The 18659-nt window shown below is 36.3% G+C and overlaps 2 protein-coding genes across 10 annotated transcripts; one reads left to right on the forward strand and one right to left on the reverse strand.

Annotated features, from left to right (window-relative positions):
• The first annotated feature begins 770 nt into the window (after window positions 1–770).
• LOC110775240 (DNA mismatch repair protein MLH3) lies at window positions 771–14063 on the forward strand. Of its 9 annotated transcripts, none has more exons than XM_021979847.2 (26): window positions 775–973; window positions 2077–2251; window positions 2564–2615; window positions 2705–2752; window positions 3686–3840; window positions 3954–4011; window positions 4904–4961; window positions 5062–5154; window positions 5242–5404; window positions 5484–5517; window positions 5608–5810; window positions 6895–6964; window positions 7055–7138; window positions 7341–9050; window positions 9143–9245; window positions 9349–9437; window positions 10050–10147; window positions 10230–10427; window positions 10601–10645; window positions 10756–10809; window positions 10923–11029; window positions 11509–11557; window positions 13015–13074; window positions 13187–13259; window positions 13545–13630; window positions 13715–14063. In XM_021979847.2, exons 2-26 carry the CDS (start codon window positions 2126–2128, stop codon window positions 13892–13894), a joined length of 3996 nt encoding a protein of 1331 aa, XP_021835539.1. In that variant the 5' UTR covers window positions 775–973; window positions 2077–2125; the 3' UTR covers window positions 13895–14063. The 9 variants fall into 9 exon arrangements, 7 of the variants coding, with proteins under 7 accessions (XP_021835541.1, XP_056696773.1, XP_021835539.1 ...); XM_021979846.2 differs by having other exon boundaries at window positions 2083–2251; XM_021979848.2 differs by having other exon boundaries at window positions 776–973; window positions 2083–2251; window positions 5502–5517.
• A 1810-nt stretch (window positions 14064–15873) lies between these two features.
• Window positions 15874–18492, reverse strand: LOC110775245 (uncharacterized). Its single transcript, XM_021979853.2, has 6 exons — window positions 18203–18492; window positions 17788–17976; window positions 17559–17646; window positions 17212–17266; window positions 16456–16594; window positions 15874–16373 (listed from the first exon to the last, which is right to left on the reverse strand). Exons 2-6 carry the CDS (start codon window positions 17965–17967, stop codon window positions 16269–16271), a joined length of 567 nt encoding a protein of 188 aa, XP_021835545.1. The 5' UTR covers window positions 17968–17976; window positions 18203–18492; the 3' UTR covers window positions 15874–16268.
• Between the last annotated feature and the right edge of the window lie 167 nt (window positions 18493–18659).

The following is an 18659-nucleotide window of genomic DNA, read 5'->3' on the forward strand; positions in this document are numbered from 1 at the left end:
AGACCTTGGAATTGAGGTAATTTTCGGGTTTTTCCTATTTTTTTAAGCCTTTTCATGCAATTGGTATGAAATAAATACTTATATTTTGTACAGATTGAACATAATATATTTAACTAGTTCTTACAGATTGAACAAAATATAATTTACTATTTCATATAGATTGAACACAATAGAACTAACTATTTCGTACAAATTGAACAAAATGATGATACTAGTTATTTCAACTGTCTATAATGAAAGAGATGTCGACTGGTCATGTAGTGGTTGTTTGTTGTACATTAGTAGTGATGATAGAACTTATTTCTGTTATGTTCAATTTTGAACGGAATTATGTTTTGTTCAATTTATACGGAATACTTAGTTCTGTTATATTCAATCTGTAAGAAATGGTTAATTACATTTTGTTCAATCTGTATGAAATAGTTAACTATATTTTGTTCAATATGTACAAAATAGAAGTGTTAATTCCATACAAGTTGTATGAAAAGACTTGAAAAAACAGGAAAAAAAACCAAAATTACCTAAATTCCAAGTCAAAAATGTCGTCCATTGCAATCTAAATATTTATTCTAATTTGATTAGATACACATGAAACTAAATAAAAAAACAAATTTATTTAAACCAAAATAATATCAAAAACGGTTGAGAAAAAATAATAAAAGTGAGGATAGAGTTTTTTTAGAATGAAAAAAATGAAAGTAAAAAGGGTTGCGCCAAGTAAAACAGACTGCATATGTATAGTACTCCCCTTTGAGAATCCTTTTGGCGGTGAAAGACTGAAAGTAGGGAAGTAGACGCGTACAAGCTAGAAATACAAAGTACAGACCAGACTCTCTTTCTCTCTCTGTTTTTCTCAAGTTTGCTCATTTGCTGACGACGGCGACAAATATCAGGTGCCATTAGCAACAGTCGAATTTCTTTCTACTTAACTTCAAGTAACATTTCTCTACTCCTCAACTCTCCGATTACTAAGGTACTTCAATTCACTTCTCATTTCTGAAATTTATTCACTTCAATGGCTTTTGTTTGTTGCCCCTGCTTGCTGATTGGTGCAATTAGATGTTACCCTAATTTTCATTTTCCTATAATTTGTTCATCTGGAACTGGGTTTATCGATAATTTTGATCTATGGTTTTGGTTTCAACCGGTTTTAAAAATGGGGTCCTGATTGGTGCAGAGGTTGTAAACTTGACACTCAATTGTGGATTAGGGTTTTTAATTTTCGATTATTGATTTATCAAAGTAAATCCCCAAATCAGGGTTTTCACATACAAGAACTTGTTAGAATTTTGATGGGAAATGGACGTTGATTGATTAATTACTTAGTTTTTATGCATGTAAATGCTCCATAGTACATGTTTCTAGTCGTCGTTTTTCTTTTCATGCCAATGCCTGTGTTAATAATTATCTGGGTATGTTTGTGGGCTTGAGGCGAGCATCGTTAGCTAATAGGAGTACTTGCTGATTGGATGATATCTTTTAGGAAAGAAGTTCAAGAGATGCATTTGCTTTTGTTAGACACTAGTAATGCCACAGCCATGCTCGTTTTATTTTTAAAAAATAGTAAATGAAAGAATTAGTTAACTAACACTATAATTTTTTATATATCATTTACAAATTGGGCCTTATATTATCATATTAGTCAATGCCCAATTAATAGATCCCTTTATACATCTTCCATGCAATCATTTGATATTTCTGCTTTAGTTTGGAGGGAACTTCAGCAGGGAAAACGTGCTTTAGTGGTTTCCTCTTTAGTGCTGTATTATAGAGTATATTGATCATATATGTCAGCTAAATGGCCTAAATCTATAAAATAGATGTAAGTGTAAAAATAGGACATTTAAAGGGAAATATGAAATGATGAAGCTTAGACAGCCAAATTGATTTGGGCTTTCACAATACGTTGAAACATAAAAGTTCTATATATTTAATCTAAAATGAGAATATAGCTAATAAGGGATTTCAAGCGATGACAATCATGGCATGCTTTACTTTGATATTAGTACAAGATTTATTTAAGTTGCACCTTTTGTTTTTCTTTCCCTCAAGTAACATTCAGTAACTAAATGGAAGTTTCAGTTTGGATGGCAAAAGAGATTGGTTAACTTGTGGCATTCTTTTGATGGAAACCATCAAACCTTTGTCAGAGGCTGTTCAAAGTATAGTGCGCTCAGGGTTCATCATCAGCTGTTTAACAACTGTTGTTGAAGAGCTCATATATAACAGCTTAGATGCTGGTGCAACAAAGGTACGTTATCTCTTTTTTACATAAGTAGTTACAAGCAATTTTCTGTATCGATTAGAACAGAAATCCACAGAATGTTCTCGACTCAGAGCTATTTTTTAAATTATTTTTTTACATAAAAAGATTACCCTTAAGATTGACAAGCATACTGTGTGATATTGGATTTATTCTTCCATTATTGTATGGTTAAATAGGTCAGTCTCTATGACTTTTACCCTTTTGATTATGTTGAAGAAGATGGACCATCCTTAGTTTTCGTTGCCAATGTATATGGTACTGTATATATGGATTTTAATGGTCATTGTATTGTTTCAGGTATCTGTATCTGTAGCTGTTAACAATGGCTATATTAAAGTAGAAGATGATGGTACGTAACATTCTCTGCTAAGTTGTGTCAGGATACTGTATCTAGTTGATCAGAGCACTTATTGGCTTGTATATGTGCTGATTATGCAGGATCTGGTATTAGCCGGGATGGACTGGTGCTGCTGGGAGAACGATATGGTAACAAGGGCTTCTCTTTGGTTTAACCCATGTCTTTCCATACTTTTATAATACCATGTATGTCGTGTCTAAGAAGTGTATGTACCACAAATGACGAACCTCCAGACATCTCTGCTACCAAGTGTGAATGGTTGATTATTTTGACGTCCTAGTTCTGTCTTCTCTTAGTTGAAATCATTACAATTTTGAATTTAGAGAGAAGATATTGACGGTTACCAAGTCATATCTTGCTTTAACTATCAACAGGATGGTATTGAGAATTAGCAAAATGCTTTTGTTTCATGTGTTTATGCATTGCAAATATCAAGATCTCCCCAGTTATGAGGCGAAGTGAAGCACCTGATTCAATAGGCCAATATTTGTTCCCACTCAACTGGAGTTTAAGATTTTCCAAGATTATACCCATTTCTATTATGCCGAGAAATACTATATTTTGTCGTCTGCTTGATTCTGCAACCTCTTAAATAAGGGAAATATTACTCTTAACGGCTACTTGTTATACATGCTGGCGGATCTAAAGTAAACATCCTACTTACCAGAACATATTATATATGTCTGAATCTTTACATTTAGCTTGGACATGATTTGTATACACATGCTTTCGGCTTCTTTTTTTGTATTTCGATAGCAAATAGTTTGAAGAAAAATAAAAAATATTCCGGTGGACCTAATGACTTCGTACAAAGAAATAAGTGTGATTTAGTAGTGTATGGGGTTGTTGACTATTTATAGAACTAATCTTTGTGCTGTATGCTACCTGCTGACTAGACATCTATTCTTCTCGTGGAACCAAAGAGCCTCTTTTCCACGCATCTGATTAAATAAACTAGTAGTTTTAGATTTTGCTTGAGATGTCTCCTTACATTTCTCAAATGTTTTTTTTTTCTTCCCCCCCTTGATATCTCGTGTGGATTCATGGTTACTTTTATGCAGCAACATCAAAACTTCGGCATTTTCATGAAAAAGATGATTTTGTGGGAAGCTTTGGATTTCGTGGAGAAGTTCTGTGCTCAATTGCTGACATCTCTTTAGTGGAAGTTGTAACAAGAGTTCAGGGGAGGCCCAATGGGTATCGCAAAGTCATGAAGGCAAGTATGAGTGTATGACTTACTGTCCATGTTTCATTTTCATAGTGTCTGAATATACGTGGCATAATCTGATCTATTTTCTTGGTCACTATCACATTTGGGTTGTTCTTCAGGGTCGTAAATGCCTTTGTCTCAGTATTGATGATGATAGGCAAAATGTTGGCACAACTGGTAAGGTGATTCTTTTTATGGTGTTATTATTAACCTATGTCTTTAAATGTGTGCGCTTTTTTGGGTTGACATAGTGCTTATTTCGACCCAACATTGGACTTTCTAGATATCATGTAGCAATTTATATCTAAAATCTTTGGCTCTGGTAGGCCGTGCTAAGAATATAATGCATTTAAAGCTCTATTTTGGCGTGTGACCACTATCTCCACATTTGCTTTCCCCCCACCCCTCTCCTCAATATAAAAAAATTATCTACTATCTCCTTGGGCACCTATTTTGCTGTGTCTTCTGAATATACTACCCACTTTTTTTAATCACATCTACTTTTCTCGCACTATTATAGGAAAAAAAAATGGTTGGCTATAATACCTCTTAGAAATACTGTATCATTTTCTCTATGCACTGTATTGTGTTAGGGAGGGAGTATTATTTTTCTTAAGTCACCTATGAGCCGTATTCAACTGAATTCGAGTTCTCAAACTACAATATTGAGTTTGAATTAGGCTCATTCACAAAATGAGTTAAGCATAAATTTAGCTGATTCAACTCTGAATTGGTCAGGAGTCGCTCTGTTCATGGTCCCCTATTGTTGTATTGTATGTTTCCACACAATTAAGGCGGTCATGTCCAAAAGATCCCTACTTAATGTCATGGTTATTAGATCCACAAAACGATGCCCTTTTTCAATTCTTGTACAGGTTGTTTTAACGGTTTAACCCTCTTATGTAAAATGCATGTTGCACACATTTTCTATCACAGGTGACATTACGTAGTGGACTAATGTCTCCTTCTTGCACAACTTTCCGCTTTTTACACTTTCAAGCAGTTGGGAAATGTTGTCACTGATATTTGTGTTTTCAAATTTGGAAAATTTGACAATTCAAATTTGCAGTAATTGTTCGTGATTTATTTTACAATCAACCTGTACGGAGAAGACAAATGCAGCACAGGTACCCTTCTTTTTAGTTATACTAAGTAATTGTTTACAGATAATGTTTGGGGATCCTGGATTAATTATATGCTTGTATTGTTGTTGCATCTGTGCTCTAGTGTCAAGAAAGTTCTGCACTCAGTTAAAAAATCTGCGTTACGGATTGCCCTTGTGTTGCCTAATATTTCCTTCAAAGTCATTGATATGGAGAGGTGCGTCCACTGTATAGAGATAATATTTTCTTTTTCTTTTCTTTTTTTGGGTTGATATGCTTTTTGTCTAATGGTGTCCAAATGCAGTGAAGATGAACTGCTTTGCACACGTAGTAGCCCTTCTCCTTTGTCACTTATGTGCAGCAATTTTGGTATCGAAGCCGCTAGTTTATACAAGATGAGCTTTTCAGAAGGACCGTTAAAACTTACAGGATACGTGTCTTCTCTGTCGAGTTCTTTCTCATCAAAGGTAAGCCTGTTTTTACATACTCCGTATGTTCTAACTATTAAAGTGTAAACTAACCGTCATCAAAATCTGTTTCTGACAGATTGATAATGTTTTGCAGGTCATTCAATATATATGTATCCAAAATTGTACTTATCAGAACTTTGAATTTTATGTGGAAGTTGAGCCAATCATCCTTTGAATTCTATGGACCTTAACATATGCAGATGTCAACTCCAGGTTTGTGGTTAAAGGCCCAATTCATAAGCTCCTGAATCATCTGGCGGATATGTGCCATGACCAGTTGGGAGGTGACCGAGGTGGAAAGAGAGGTCAGCCTCAAGGTCCACTGTACTGTTTGAATCTAATCTGTCCTCTCCATTCGTACGATCTGAATCTTGAATTTTCAAGGGCATCTGTCGAATTTAAGGTATCTTTTTTTATTGTTTGACATTGCATTCTGATTGGTATGTGTGCAGGCTTTATTAGAAAATAACTGTAATTCTGAAATAGTTGCAAAAGCTGTGTTACTGGGCTGTGTATTTTTCAGGCGAAGGCCATAATGGCTCGTTACATTCTTATTAAAGATATATATGTGGAGGTTTCTGTCTGATGTTTATCCATACGGAACGGAAGGAAACATGACTTCACAGTCACATAGATTTCCTTATCAATTTAACCTGAGTTCCTTTTGGCAGCAGGCAGTGAGCAGCACAGTGTGAATGTACTGTCATACCGTGTCTACCTTAGACTAGTTGCAGATGATTTTGAAAGCTGCAAACTACTTTCTAGTACTGCTGCTGTACTCTTACTTTGACTAGGAAACATAATGTCTGTACTTTTTATGCTAATTAATATATAAAGGATTATTGAGCAGTCACCACTTAGCTGGATAAGCTCGGTAGCTTCCAAGTTTTTATTGACATTGTAACACGTAAATGTTCGTTATGCTTATTTGTCTTTTTAATTTTAACAATATCGGCATGTGCAAGTTTAATCATCTTGTCCCTTATGTTGTGATTAACAATGTAAAAGAACAGAAGAGTAACACACCTTGATCAAAGTAAAGGATTTTTTCCCTTCTCACATCCAGTCCTCAAACAATAGTTCTATGTATCAACTATCCATTTGGGAAAGTACAATGTGTTCTTGGTTACTTCTGGTAAATAAATACAGTGATATTAATTGACCAGGAATTGAATACAGTACAATAACTTCACGTGTACTTCAAAATTCATACTTCCAAATGTAGGCAGGGATTTGATTTGAGTACTTCAAGTTATGAGTTTTTAAAGGCCTAGAACATTCCTCTTATCATTAAAGTAATGAATGAATTCTATTCCTGTACTAATATTATATTTTAGCTTTTATCTGATCTGATCTTGGTGAAAGTGAAGGACCTATCTGATTCCAGTCTTTTAGTATATCTTCTTATTCCTTCATTTGCTGCCTACCGTGTGACCAGGGTACTCTTATACTTTTGTAGCCTGTGAAGCGTTTGTATGGTATTGCAGGATTGGGTTCCTGTACTTGCATTTGTGGAAAAATCAGTCACGCCCATGTGGAGTAAGGAAGTAAAAAGGGGTAAGATTGTAGTTTTTGTTTGTTTATATTGCTTGCTTGTGTTTTTAGGGAGTTTGACTGCCACATGTCATTGTGTTTCTTTCTCGACAGGGATTTCTCATAATCTTGAAGCTGACCACATCAGGAAAGATGACATAAAGAAAGTAGTTGAAAAGACTTCTTGTGAGGAAAAAGGTTCTCTGTTCCTATTTGATGATTTTAGTTGTATCTTTACTTCGTGTTGTTTCTTGAGAAAGTAGCCATCGATAGTTATGCAACATTTGTTGCCTAGACAGGGAAAATTTGTTCTTTCTCTTCTCAGCTGTTCTATTAGGGGGAAAAAGAACAGTGCTTATTTATTATTTGAGATGATAGTAGTAAACTTTTGCTGATGCAGATTGGTGGTTGAAGACCTGTGAAAATTCTACAAAGAGACGTAGGATCCAGAACACTGAGGATCAGCATGCATGCACTGAAGATTCACTGGGAATGCCCGTAGAAGACTGCGGCAACTTGTCTGTTTGGAAGAACAATTGTAGACAACGCACGAATCCAGAAAGAATCACTGCAAAATTTGGGGAATCGGACACCGAGAAGGAGTTCCTTCATCGGACAGATTTTACTGGTCACTCTAACAGTATCTTTAATGTAAGGGATGGTATTGGCATTGATCTGTTAGATCCTGATAACGGACTGGCGAATAGAGATCTTTTAAGAAATGATATCAGTACTATGGATAAAGAGGCCAATTATGCAAACAATTGTCTTTCCAGTTCAAGATGGCAGGATGAAGCCAGTGTAGAAACTCCATTTGTTCGTAACCATAAAATAGGAAGCGTTGGGAGTTTTGAGTACATGCCAGAGAATGACAGGAATAGGGCTAATGATGATCAGAGGGAGTTTCTTTTGCGAAGTTACTCGTGGGAAAATTCACTTCATACACCTCTGGACTGTGATAAGGAGTACCAGTTTCAGACTGACAATTTTAAGGCTAATAGAAACTGTAACAATTCCTATGAAAATGAAGATGCTGATAGTCTTAGTCGGAACTTTCATATTCATCAACGAGCTCAGTGTCAGAGTGAGGTGACAAATCTTTGGCCACTCCCTCAATCCTATATAGGATGCCGTACAAGGAAAGGTCTTGATCTGGATCATATGGAATGTGACTATTCATTGCCTTCCTGTGTAAGATCCTTTGACAGAGAGTACCATTTAGAGTCTCCAAGTAAACCAGGCGCATCGCTCTTCCCTTGCTCACCAGAAAACTTTTGTCTGCAATCTGCAACTACATATCCTTTCCTGAAAGTGAAAGGTTGGGATTTTGACAATTTTATTCAGAATGAAGGTTTTGAGAGGAAGCCAGGAGTAAGAAATAGTGATGCTTTTGAGCAGTCTAATTATGAAAAGGATGAATTTTATAGCGCCGGTCTTGGTAATAGGTGTAGCAATACAAATTTCACTTCAACAAGTTGTTTGAATTCTACATCTCTCTTTACAAATGAATACACAGAGGTTGAAAAAGCCAGTTGGGAATTTTCCCCACATGGGCATAATAATGTTGATAAAATGTCCTCTGTAAACTTTGGTGTTCCCTTGTTTGAAGACATATATTCACCATCTCCAGACAGAAGGCGTAGAGACTCATCAGTCTGCTGGAGTCCATTTTTACCCTCCAACAAAGGAATCCAAATGGATCTGCAAAGATTTCAAGAGTTTGGGCAGGATAGTATTCCTACTGAAAGGTCAGGGAGGAGTTATGACAGTCCTGATGGCCTACTTATTGCCAGACATGACTCTACGGTAACAAATGAAACAATTTCTCCATGTCTAGATTTTCAAAGAAAATTAAGTTCATATAAACCATCACCGTGTTTTTCATCTGGAACTGATGGTAAACGCCCCAAACTTGATCATCCAAGATGTGAAGTTTATGAACAAAATCACAGCTCTTTGGAATCAGGAAGCTCTGTGAGACCAAGAAGAAGCCATTCAGCTCCTCCATTTTTTAGGGGCAGAAAGAGATTTCTCTCAGTAAAGAGTTCATTGATTTCTCCAACTGAAAATTCGGACTTGCGGACAGCTCCTCAAGTTTGTACTGTCTCAGGTATTGCAATTCGTAGATATGGCTTCTGCGGTTGTAGGGTTCTTAACAGTGTAAGTTTGGATGAACTAAGATCACATTTTTGTTGTGTTCAGAAAATGCCAAGTCGAAGAACCCACTTATACCAGCACCGTCTTCTAGTATAAGTTCCCAGCATGAAGAGATGAGATTTGGGGAAGATTCCCTGTTCTTTGTCGAGTATGTGTGTAGTATTTCTTATTTTCTGCGTCTGCTTAACATTCATGCTTATATTTGAACGCTTAACCTTCATTTTTTTTTCAAAATACTGCTGGCTTTCCAGACAAAAGGGGGACGATACCTCAAATATCACACAAGCTACTAGTGCTTGGTCACTAGATGGCAAAACAGAGGCTGCCTGTTTCAGCATTGGTATACTTTTTTGCATATCTGTTTTTACTTGTAAATATAGTTACTCATGGTCCAAAAATAAAGCCCCTATTTACTTTTGAAAGAGTGTTGAGAATGCTATATGATTGAGGCACTTCTTTCCTTGCCTTTTCTATCTATGTATTACCCAAATAACCAATCATTGAAGGAACATATTTTAGAATGAATATAACACGTAATAAATAAATAAATCAAGTTCCATTCCACTTTTTAACAAAAGATACACACCCAAGTTATGTACTATGTGACTACCTTGAAGAAAGTGGTTTTAGATATTCCTGAATAGTTATGTACTAATGTGGAGGAATAAATCAAGTTCCGTTTTTTTTTTTCTTTTGAAATAATGCCTCTTAAAACTGTGTATCCTTTGCACCTATTTCTGCAATGTGGAGGAAGATGTGGGTATTGACTTCAGGATATTCATTTTCTTATTATTTTAACCAGTGGCAAGGCGTTTTTCTTTACATCTATTATTGATTTGATTCACAAGTCTTAGTAAAGAGTTCTTACTTCTTACTTGCCATTCCTTAAATCCTTGGTTTTTTTTATTAATTTGCAATTTTGCAAATCTCATTGTCTCTGCGAACACTGTAGGCTACTTGAAGGACTTTCAGGATTCTGAAACTTCAGAAACTAAGTGGCGAGAAGGTTGCCCAGATACTAGATTTAAGGAGATTGCCAACTGTCTAAGAGTAAGTTAAATCTGAAGATATGATGGATTTGTACTGCAAATATTTAACAGACACTAAGTGCCTCTTCAAACTGTTGATACAGGCTGGAGATAGGTTAAATGACCTTAAAGCGGAAAATGAAATACTGGATATTCACTCTTGTATGCTTGATATTGCTGGGGATTCATTAGTTCCGAAATCTATCAATAGAAATGGCTTGCAGAAAGCAAAGGTGCTTGTGCAGATTGATAATAAATATATTCCAATTGTGGCGAATGGAACCTTAGCAGTAATTGATCAGGTCCGTCACGTTGGCTGCTTCTTATCATATTTCTAAGGATGGAGTCCACTTGTGTACGAATATTTCTTTTGGCATTGAGTTGCTACTTCATTTTAATGGGTAACTTTGTCTTACACATCAATGCCTTTAAGCATACGGTGGGATCTATGACCTGATGTTGGCCTCTTTTTCAGCATGCTGCAGATGAGAGAATCCGACTTGAAGAAATGCGTCACAAGGTACCACCATTATTGTATGGTTCTTTTTCTTTTTTTTTTGTTGGAGGCCTGGGGGTGGGGTGGAGTTCTTAAGACATTGTAAAGCTTATAGCTGTATGGTTTGTTTTCAGGTTCTTTCTGGTGAATTGAAGTCAATAAACTATCTGGATAAAGAGAAAGATTTGGTATGATGGAAATTCTGCTGAGAGGGGGAAGTGAATGGTGGAGAGACTAGAGAGGCAGAGGTCTCTCTTGATTTATTTGTAACTTTATCTGAGTGCAGAAGTTTCAATTGTAGGTTTTACCTGAAATGGCCTACCAGCTACTGTGCAATTATGCTGATCACATAAAGCATTGGGGATGGATATGCAACATTTTCTCTCAAGATTCTGGATCATTTGCAAAGTAATCTTTTTTCTCCATATGCTTATCCTTTTTTCTACCCCTTTTCTTGCACTCATGCACATCTACATGCATGCATACATGGTCCATATATGCACACTCACACAAAAACCTCAGGGCTTTAGTATTAAAGCAAAAGCATGCGCACACACAGCAGACCAGAAGAGACACCCACGTTAGTACTTGCATACATAGGACACACCTCGTACAGAAGACATAAAGTGCAGCAATTTTCCTTATTACAAAATATGAATCAATGTCCAAGTCCAACTTATATAGGAAAGATTTATGCTTGGAACATTTGAATAAGCACACTTAGAAAACCCTATGAGTTTTCTCTATGAGAATCAGGTTAGATGCTTTTCAAGCTAATAGTTTAACATTATGCTCTGCGTCCCATTAAGCAGTCCGAGCTTTCAGTAAGATGCAGTCAATATTCTCACTTCAAAATAACTTTTGTATTTATTTATCATTTTTTGCAGGAATCTAAGTTTTTTAAATGAGCGGGCATCTGCTCTCACACTTATTGCGGTAATCATACTATTTCATCCACCAGCTATTCTTGACTTCCAATTCAAAGCATCATCTAAATTTTTGTTATTGTTGACAATCCCGTCATTGAATTTAAAGAGTTTGCTTTCAAGTAGTTTATGTTTTCCCTTTTTTTTGGGGATCTTATTACGCAGTAGAGTTCATTTCACCTTATAATTTTTGGGCCAGAGGTTGCTGGGTCACGGTGCTTAGGTTTCCGGTTATGCCTGCTTAGTTGCCCATTTTTAGCCTATTATTCAGAGCTGGAAAATGGTTTATGTAATTATCTTATGTCAAGTTCATGTTCATATTAAGATAAATGGATTGAGAATCTCTTGAACTAACCCAACCCATTCAATTTAACAGGGCGAAACACTTGAAACTTATTCGACCTGTTTGATCAATCATTTTTGTCACATTGACCTGTATATCTCAGCACTAAAATACTTTATTGTGCTTTGCTTTGTTGTGCCATTGTGTTTCTTCAGTTTTGGCCAACCCCTTATTTTTAGTATTTTGATATTTAAGATGATGTTTCAAAATTGTAAAAAAATCTGTAGGTTTCAAACAAATAGGTACTCTTCTTTTTTTTTTCTTTTTTTTTGAAAACTTAACTCTGACTCGACCTATTTATTTAAAAGGGTTAATTGTGTTAGCTCTTTTGAAGTAACAGGTTAAAAATATCTGAGCATTAACCCGCTTAGTCTGTCTCTAGTTCATGTTAAGTTGTGATGTGAGATTAACTCTTGACTTCTCTAATATCACCTTGAGTCCATGAGTGTACACGACCACACGCAGTTGTATCTTATGTGATTACTCTGTGTTGTATGTGGAGGACTTACATCCGCATGATAAGCCTGTCCAGTGATGACATCTGAATTTGGAACTTATTCTACTTGTATAAATATGCTGGCAAGAATGGCCCCTATAGTGTATGAGGACCTGAGGTCATTATATGGATGACTTTGGGAAATAATCTGTACATGAGATGAAGAATGACAGCTACAACAAAAGCCAGTATGGAAATCCCCTGAACATGATTTTGGAAGATTTTAGGTGTATGAAATGTTATCCTAAACTTGTAAAAGCTTGCAAAAAGGTCACTTTTGACTGTTTTGAGAGCCCTAAAAAAAGTGTGTACAGGAATTGTTCACTTCATGTGGTTTTTCTTGCTGGTAAAAAATATTCTATTTTTCTGGAGAGTGACCTATTTAAGAGTTAACATCAATAGGTTGTTAGCTGAGATGACTAGAAATTTAGGGTTGTGTACAATGTTCATATAGTACCCCAGGTATGAAGCACGTTGTTATGCAATTGCAAAGTGGCCCTGAGCAAAGTTGTTCAGTAAAACATCTGATGCTTAGTGAGCTGTGATCTTTTCTCTCCATTGAGATATAGAGAACAGGTAGGAAGAGAATCTAATATTTGTCATTTCTGATGTATAAATTGGTGTTCAGGTACCATGTATTTTGGGTGTAAACTTGTCTGATACAGATTTAGTGGAATATCTTGAGCAAGTAAGCATATAATCTGACCTCAATTTTTAATACAGTTATATGCATCTGTTAGGTCAATAAATGTCTTCTCCAAGCTTAAAATTGACTTACTCTGGTTGATCCACTGTAATAGCTTGCTGACACTGATGGATCATCAACAATTCCACCATCTGTAGTTCGAGTCCTAAACAACAAAGCATGCAGGGGTATAATTTAAATCCTTGTGTAACTCCCTCTTTTATTTTCTCTCTTTCACTGCATTATGACTTCATTATTGCTGCGTGAATTTAAAAAAGCTCCATGTCATTATACCTTGCAACTTGCAAGTTGTGATTGAAACTTCTACATGGCTTGTATTTTATGAAATTGATTACAGAGGAATCTTGTACAGTTCTTTGAACGCCCATTATAGTCTGGTTACAAGACTTGGATATGTTACTAGTCATTGCTGCCAATATTCCATTAGTAATTACTTGATTTTTATTCCGAAGGTGCGATTATGTTTGGGGACAAACTCATGCCGTCAGAATGTTCCCTCATAGTTGAAGAGCTGAAGCGAACATCATTGTGTTTTCAAGTAAGTCTAATCAAAACCATGGGGATCTCTAGGTTCTGTTCTGCAGATTTATCCCGAGTTTATTTTGACAGTTTCTTTATGTAGTGTGCTCACGGAAGGCCAACTACAGTCCCTCTGGTGAATCTGAAGGTATTACAAAAGGGGGTCCTGCAGCTCGGATCCTGGCATGAACGTTCTAAGAATACATGGCATGGACTCTGCAGGAAGGAGATAACTCTTGATCGTGCCAAACGTAGACTTAATATGGTAAAAGGCTGTGAATGAAAAACTGAGCTTGATATGGTGGTAAATGTATATAAAGGTCGCTTTTCTTTACGCAATTTTGTTTTCTCTTGTAATTCAGCATTTCCAATTTTATCATTAAAACAAAAACTTTCACCTATAAAGAGGTAATTTTTAAGCATTTTGTTTCACTCAAAAATAAATAAATAAATAAATAAAATAAAAAGCATTTTGAGTTAATTTTTACTCCAATTATAATATTTATTGTACACTAACACCACCTTTAAATAAGAATTTGTGTTAGTTCTGATTGTCACGTAGTCTCACGAAACGTTATTGCAAACCACATAAACTTTGCGGGAAAGTAAAACGCAAAATTAAGAGGCCGAATCCGAGTTCTTTGGCTAGTAAAAGCTGAATCAGAGTTCCATGATGGGACGTCATTTAAGACAAGTTCCTCCAACTGAATTCTTAGATTCACACGCTTCCAGTTAACCAATATTTGAAGATGGCATTTTTGCCATCAAAAGCAGAAGATATCCATCATTAGAAGAAGAAGTGCATATGATAGAGAAACAATCTTGACATGCAGAAGTTTTATCAGACTAGACTGAAACTCTGTGAATTCTGAAGTCGTAATTGCAATTGTAAGATGAAACACAAACTCAGCTAGAGATGAAAGGTTGACAATCTCTACACCATTCACACATCCACTATAGTTGAACGCCGACAATCTTGGGCAATTGATTCTTATAATCTCACCTTTGTCAACAATAATTTCTCTATCAAACCTCAATATATCCAAAGTTCAGTGAAATCCAAACAGTTAGAAATTTGTAATTCCTTAAGCAAAGGACAACCTTTAATGATTTCTTTGAAAACATCATCATTCAGACTCACATATTCAAGTGTGAACCAATGATGTCTTGGTCTAGTGGTTAAGACTGAGTGTCTGTGTACAATAGGTCTCAGGTCTGAATCTTCCTGCCCCCATTTGTAATTTATATTGCCCTCGTGGCTCATTCGCAAAAAAAAAAAAAAAAAAAATATATTCAAGTTTGAGATTGAACTCTCAGCGAATCCATTTGCACTCGTTTCTGGAGCTTCATTTTGATGCACACCAACTTCAACTCAACTATAGAAGCACTAAGAGATCGTTTGGTTCGCACACTGGTATGAGTTTGGAATTAGGAATGATATCTAGAGGGCGTTTGGTTCGCGGATTATAGGTATGAGGTATTTGTTTAGAATGGTCTTCATCCCATATGTTTGGTTGGAAATTTTAAGAACTTTAAACCCATACCTCAAACCCCCAAGGTATGGGGTTTAGAAACCTAGGAGAGGAGGTGGGTATGGCTAATACCTTTACTCCAACTATCAAACAAAAGGAAAAAAATCATCCCCAAATTTACCAAACACATGGTATTAAGAATCAAGTTCCAAACCATACCACCTTGATATGATTCCCTCCAACCCCATACAAGCTTGCGAATCAAACTCCCCCTAGGTGGTATGGGTTTGGAACTTGATTCTTAATACCATGTGTTTGGTTCGGTTTACGGATGAGTGTTTTCCTTTTATTTGATACCTAGAGTAAAGGTATGAGTCATACCCATCCCCCCAGGTTTCTAAACCCCATACCTTGGGGGTTTGAGCCTTTGAGGTATGGGTTTGAAACTCTTAAAATTTTCAAACAAACAGATGGATGTGTTTAGACAATTCTAAACCCATACCTCACACCTAAAATCCGCGAACCAAACACCCCAAACAAACTCTAGTGAAGGCAAGTTATAGACCTCGTTAGTCGTTATCACTTATCAGGTTCAACCATTCCAAACCCAAATTCTAGGAACTTGACTTGTTTCCTTAGGGCAAAAGTTAACCAAAAATCTATTTCATTTTCCCAATTTGCGGATTTGGATTGGAAATATGATATTTCTCCATATAGCATGGTATTTTCAGTCATGGGCTTATTATAGGCTCGTAGTAACCCTCTAAAACGATAAGATTGAGAAACTATCTACGAAGTAAAACCTTCAACACTCTAAAATATGGGTATAATTCTTTATATGCAAGAGTAGAGTAACTATTCAAATAACACATCAAGCTGTCTCATCCCCATAAGAAACCTCTAACTGCTAAGCACGTTAAGCTGCAGCTTCAATACAAAACTCAACAATTTCGAACAATTTCGCTTGAATCTCCATATGCTAAAGCTTGGGTATGACTTTCTTTCCAAAACAAGAGACACAAGATTTGCAGAGGGAAATGGAGGAGACCATGGGATATATTTCCGTGGCTTCCAGGAGCTTCACAATCAGCCCGACCAACCCTGTGTCCCACGTAGACTTAGATTGTAGAATTCAGTGGCACACAAAGACCTATATGGACTTGCATTTCAAACCTTGCTACAAATTCAGCCCTGGAAATCTGATTGTGACTCTAAGCTTTCACTGGAATCGGTAGCAGCACAAAGCGCCTTCCAAATTGGCAGCAACATCTTAAGTGGGGGTTGCAATGTCTGGCAAAGGAGAGCAACAATTACTGGCACACAAAAACATGCACTGACTTAGGAGAAAGTGACAGACAAGATATTAGCATACCTTAAAGACTAGCATCAATTCATCTTCATCATGTAAAAGGAATGCTAAACTCCAATAACATGTAACCGGTGTCACACATTCATTAAGAATAGGCTTCAAAATCTTGTCAATGGGGACAAAGCGACGGACAGCTCTCCCACTATGAGAAAAAACAGAAGGAAAGATGAAGATAGAAGAAAAAAGAACACATATCCTGTTATGTTTCATCGCTGTCTCCTCTAATTTATGATTGAAAGATAAAAAAAAGAGAAACTTGACATCTGAGGAATCCAACTGTTAAAATGTAGGAAAACCTACATAATGTGGGTCTACAAATATATAAACCAAATAAATGGCATATGATACTGGCATACTGCAATGAGGTAAGCTACCCTTGACACCAGAACAGTTTCGGAGGATATTCAAGTATGCAATGTTTTAATGTTTATACACAATCTAGAAGACAGCTAGGAGGAAATTCCCAAAGAACAAAGATTAGGCAGGAATCTACTCTAAGCCTCTAAGCAGCACTAATGCTTCTTCATTCATGTTCCTAGTTCCCACTTCATTTATCCCACTGTCATTCAGATTGTTGTCCAATAATCGAAAAACAAAACAGAGGATCCGCCTTAATTCCAATATACATTATGTGTCTACTTTATTTTTGTATTCACTTCATTGTTATAGAGATAATATTCTAAACTTTTTAATAACCTCATCCTTCTAATATATTGTCACATCAGCAAATTCATTAGAGAGTGTAATTCAGAAGAGTACCTTATGTAATGGGTTTCAAGTTGGACTCCAAATGCTGGAATGATCACGATAGACTCTGTGTCACATATGAGGATGGAAGTCATTAGCATAATTATTCTTTTAGGTATTGCTAATTACAGTAAAGAACTCCCAATAACTCTAACACCAGATAGAAGCAACAATAAAACTAACAACATTATTTCGTTTTAGGATAACAATTCCTGTGATTACATCAATTCTCATTTGACAAAAGAAACTACTCTAGCAACCAATGGGTAATTGCATAAGAAATTATGCAACAAAAGAGTGCTCATTACAGCAAGCCACCAAACAATAAATAAAACCAAGCACATTCTCAGTTCACTCACCTTTCTCAACAAGTTTCCCACGCAATAATCTGACAAAGGTGACACCGATAATCATGTACCAAGGAAGAACAGAAACTAGTATATCCAGCTACACAATCGAACATCGATTATGAACAACAGTTAATATTCCAATCAATCTTAATTCTTAGGCCAACATAACCTTAAAAATGCACAACAAGGTGATAATCATAGAAATAAAAGGAGATGTCGCTCGAATGCACCAACATACCTGTCCTAGTAATAGATAGAAGGCATATAACAGTAAAACAATGGCTAAGAAGCAAGCAACTATAGTCCGACGGCGATTTCTTCGAATAACTAAATGGTGAACATCAACTGTTTGTGAAGGCCAATTTCCAGCCTCATGTATGTACATGTATCTTGAATTCCTTATACATTTCTCAACCATTGCAAAAATCTGTAAATCCATCCAATTCGTCATTATTTACCTATCAATCAAATTTCTGTATTCTAAACAATAGAATCAAAATGAAGACAAACATTGTCACCTTGATTTTGAATATAAATTGAATATGTTGCTCAAGAATTACGAAAATTTCGACCTAGTTTTACTAGTGAATGGATTTGAGTGTGAAAGAGAAATTTCAAGATTCACAAGTCAGATAGTTGTAATGCATTTATACCTCAAAATGAACAGGAGGGCGATGAATCTTCCGCAAATTGTAGATTTCCCAACGGTTTGACCACTGAAATTCCAGTTGAATGGGGAAATTAGTGTTGTGTGGCGGCGGTGACACCGTGAAAATGTCATGTTTTGTTGTCTGGTAACTTCATGGCGGAAGTGGCGGCAAATGGGCGAGTGCCGGTACGATGCCGTAGATGGCAGAGGAGGTGGTTGTGGGGTAGGTGGCCTATGAGAGAGAAAAACAGGTGACGGGAGTCAGTGAGTCACGTTTTACAGGTAAGGGTGTGCAAAAATTGGTCCGGAAAGGAAAAAATGGATCGGACCGAAGGCAATCGGTCCGATTTTCAGGTCGAGAAACATCAATTTTCGATTCTGTCCGGTCCGGTCTGTTTCAAAATCCGGTTTTAGATCGGACCAATTTGTCCTTAATAAAATATAATACTTTTATTTAAAGA

The sequence above is a fragment of the Spinacia oleracea genome, chromosome 3 (assembly GCF_020520425.1).
Source record: "Spinacia oleracea cultivar Varoflay chromosome 3, BTI_SOV_V1, whole genome shotgun sequence".
Taxonomy (NCBI): domain Eukaryota; kingdom Viridiplantae; phylum Streptophyta; class Magnoliopsida; order Caryophyllales; family Amaranthaceae; genus Spinacia; species Spinacia oleracea.